Source organism: Miscanthus floridulus, chromosome 13 (genome assembly GCF_019320115.1).
Source record: "Miscanthus floridulus cultivar M001 chromosome 13, ASM1932011v1, whole genome shotgun sequence".
Lineage (NCBI taxonomy): Eukaryota > Viridiplantae > Streptophyta > Magnoliopsida > Poales > Poaceae > Miscanthus > Miscanthus floridulus.
The window spans coordinates 12,944,405-12,948,490 of record NC_089592.1 but is presented as its reverse complement, the minus strand read 5'-3'; the positions used below and the strand labels follow the sequence as shown (position 1 = coordinate 12,948,490).

The 4,086-nt window shown below is 41.3% G+C and overlaps 1 protein-coding gene across 1 annotated transcript; it reads left to right on the top strand.

The window, feature by feature from the left end:
- The first annotated feature begins 11 nt into the window (after positions 1–11).
- LOC136501343 ((E)-beta-caryophyllene synthase-like) lies at positions 12–2,834 on the top strand. The gene is made up of 6 exons (XM_066496852.1): positions 12–510; positions 913–1,282; positions 1,403–1,621; positions 1,750–1,888; positions 2,038–2,289; positions 2,393–2,834. The coding sequence occupies exons 1-6, from the start codon at positions 66–68 to the stop codon at positions 2,678–2,680; spliced, it is 1,713 nt and encodes a 570-aa protein (XP_066352949.1). The 5' UTR covers positions 12–65; the 3' UTR covers positions 2,681–2,834.
- The last annotated feature ends 1,252 nt before the right edge of the window (positions 2,835–4,086 follow it).

The following is a 4,086-nucleotide window of genomic DNA, read 5'->3' as shown; positions in this document are numbered from 1 at the left end:
TACTAGTCTAACTCTAGCAACCCACCTGTAGACCGGCCAGGATCAGCGCACCCCCAGCCGTTTCTATGGCGACCACTCTCACCATCTGCAGCTCCGGCGCCGTTCCATCGTCGTTACCACAGCCGTCGTCGGCCGCGGCGGAGCAGGACTGTCGCCGGCAGTACGCCCCGAGCGTGTGGGGCGACTTCTTCATCACCCACCAGCTGTGCACGCCGGAAGAGCTCCTGTCCATGCAGGAGAAGGCGTCGGCTAAGAAGGAGGAGGTGAGGCGGATCGTGTTGGACGCCGCCGCCGCTTCCGGCAGCGACGGCCTGGTGCGGAAGCTGGAGCTTGTCGACGCGCTGCAGCGGCTCGGAGTGGACTACCACTACAAGGAGGAGATCGATGCGCTGCTGCGTGCGGTTCACGAGGACCACCATGACCATGGAGCTTCAGCTTCCTCGGATGACCTCTACGTCACCTCGCTGAGGTTCTACCTGCTCAGGAAGCACGGGTACGCCGTCTCTTCCGGTAAGGACGACTCTAGCTTGTACTTTCATTTTGAATATAATACTCCCTCCATTACAAATTATAAGGCGTTTTGATTTTTTTTATATCTATTTTGCTATATATCTAGATAAATAATATGTCTAAATGCATAACAAAATGGATGAACCAAAAAAATCAAAATGACTTATAATTCGGAACGAATGGAGTACATGTATATGCATGTGTGTTTTTACTTTAATTTAGAGGCTGTTTTTTAAAAAAAAAAATCATAGGTGGATAGGCCGACTGTCTCTATCAAATAGTCAATGTCAATAGTAACTCATAGAGTCGGTCAGTCTTAGGATGTCTGCCTCTATACAATAGAGGCTGCATCTAGAAATGTCTGCATCTGTTAACATGCACGCACGCATGTGTTCCATGCAGATGTGTTTGTGAAGTTTAGAGACGAGCAAGGAAACAATTCCAGTGACGATGTGAACACACTGATGATGCTGTACGACGCCGCGTATATGAGGACTCGTGGGGAGGACATACTTGACAACATCATCGCTTTCAACAAGAGTCGTCTCCAGACCATGATGGAAAGCACAAATCTGGAGCCGGATCTGGCAGAGGAGGTGCGGATCACGCTGGAGACGACTCGTTGCAGGAGAGCTGAGAGAGTGGAGGCCAGGCGCTTCATCTCGGTGTACGAGAAGAAGGCGACACGAGACGACACCATACTGGAGCTCGCAAAGCTGGACTACAACATCGTGCAAGCTGTCTACTGCGACGAGTTGAAACAACTTTCAGTGTACGTACTTAAGGAGAGAGAAATCATTGGTATATACAAGTTTGGAGTTATTTACATTTTTCTTTTCTTTCTGCACAACAGTTTGTCATGATTTTTTACACGTGTATATGTCACACACAGGTGGTGGAAGGATGTCCGATCACAGGTGGACATGACGTTTTCAAGGGATAGATTGGTGGAGATGTACTTTTGGATGACGATTATTGTTTACGAGCCGTATTACTCGTATTCACGGATAATGCTTACAAAGCTGGTCCTATACATGGCTTTGATGGATGACATCTATGACAACTACAGCACCACAGATGAGAGCAACATCTTTACTACAGCCTTGAAAAGGTTAGTCTATATATCTCGCTCACTGAAATTTAATCACATCTATCACGGGTGGAGATATTCTCTACATATATATCTTATATACACGAATACAATTTCACTTTATTTGCTTGAGAAACGGCAATAAATAGGTGGGATGACAAGGCAGCGGAGGAACAAATCCCTGAACACCTGAGGCCCTTCTACAAGAGTGTAATCCGTACTGCAGATAAGATTGTGGCCGAGTTGAAAGTTCAGAATAACAAGAATTCGGAGGTGGTAAGAGAAGTGGTAAGTGGCCGCAGTTGATCTCCAAATTAAAGATTTACCACACACCGAGAAATGACACCAATGCAAAAAAAAAAGGGTTTGCTTTCTAGGTACACGTTTAAGTCATGTTTGACATCTAGCTAGACATCTAACTACATATGTATATTCAGATGACTCACGTGGCCGAATCCTTCCATGCTGAGGTCAAATGGCGTGATGAGCAGTACGTGCCTGCCGATGTTGATGAACACCTGCAAATTTCATTGGGAAGCATTGTGGCTATGCAAGTCGTCGTCCTTACCTTGGTTTCTCTGGGAGATGTGACTACTAGGGAGATCGTTGATTGGGCATTCACCTATCCGAAAATCATCAGGGCCGTTACTGCTATGGCTCGGATACTGAACGATATCATGTCATATGAGGTACACATACAAACTAACAAGGCAACTCTCTCTTCAAGATTGGATGCATTGTAAATAGGAATATTTTTCTGACGATCGATCGATTCCCTGTACTCTTTTTCAGCGAGAACAAGCTTCAGACCATATGGCATCCACGGTGCAAACTTGCATGAAGCAGTACGGGGTCACAGTTGAGGAAGCCATTGAGAAGCTCATCAAGTTTACATGTGAGGAGGCATGGATGGACATCGTCCAAGGGTGCCTTGACCAGGAATATCCCATGGCGATTCTGAACAAGGTGGTCCGCGTTGGACGATCACTAGATTTCATTTACAAGAGAGAAGATTCATACACCCTCCCATCCAACCTCAAGGACACTATAACTTCATTGTACACGAAGCCCGTCGTCTGAGTTTAGTTCGCTGATAATAAGATCGAGCTGTCTTATTGTGTACCTCTCACGGAGTATATGTAATCTTGGTCGCTCTAATAAACATATATATTGTAGCAGGTAGACAATCAGTAAGATTATTTTTAGACATGTATTTAAATTAGTTTGAGAACTTAAATCTTTTTGAAACATAAACTTTCAAGTCAACCTTAAACTCATTGTTGGAAACATGTTTTAGAATTATATTTGTTTTAAACTTTTTTTGAAAATAGAACAAAACCTGTTCGGGGCTTAATCAAAATTTCTAAATTCAATTTTCACACATTAAAGTCAATGCAGAGGCATGAAATGCAAGAAACAAGTCATATTAAATTGTAAATAGATCAAATTTTGTAAATTCAGTTTTCACACATTAAAGTCAATGCATGGCATGAAATGCAAAGAGCAAGTCATATTAAATTGTAAATAGTTTAATAAAAATCACATTATTTTGCACTCTCTAAATTGACAACAACTTAAATAAATCTTGGATGATTTTAGTAAAATATTAAAATCATCTATTTTGTTTAGTGCTTTCTAGTCTCATTCCAAAACCGAGATTTTGGGGTGTGATACATATTTTGTTGTTGGGTGTGATACATATTTTGTTGTTGGGTGTGATTACCAAATTGTTCCCGTTGGACTAACTTGGCGACTCAAATGTACCGAATAAAAATCATTTTCCATTTTCTTGAAATATATGTCTTTTCTAATTTTTTTTATCTCATTTCATTTCATTTCTGAGGATAACCAAAACAACATATTCACATATATAGCAGAATTACTGAACCTGCTAAGGTTCAAACTAATAAAGTGAGTATTGGAAACGGTAGCTGGAATAAAGAACAAAACGATCAGTTCAACTTGTTGTGAACGACGAAATTTTCGGTATGAGTTGTACACCCCACCGGTACCATTCAAAATCTTATAAACTAATAAAAGAAGGTGGATGGATATATAATTCACTTAACGAGCATCTACCAGAGTTCCCTAAATCCTTTTCTTATCCTTAATTTTTAGCAAGATGAGAAAAAATCCCTCTCCAACAACTCCTAATCTTTCGGAACTTGGGAAATGTCACCATGTTCAGCGTAAAGTTACGCGCTTCGGAGTTGTGCGTATCTTCTCTCGCGCGCGTGATCTAAAGGTGGAGGGGCGTGGAAAGAATAAAGAGTAGAAAATGGTTCCTGGTGCAAATGTACCAGAGAGAAAGAATATAAAAAAGTAGTTAGAATAATTTAGAAATAATATTTTAGGATTGGATTATTAGAAACTCTTGGATATGACCTTCTATATTTCTTCCAATAGTTTTTTAGAAGTTATAAAACCTCATATTTTTAGCAAGAAAATATCGACGTTAAGAAAAACTCCCCCAAATAGTAAGACAA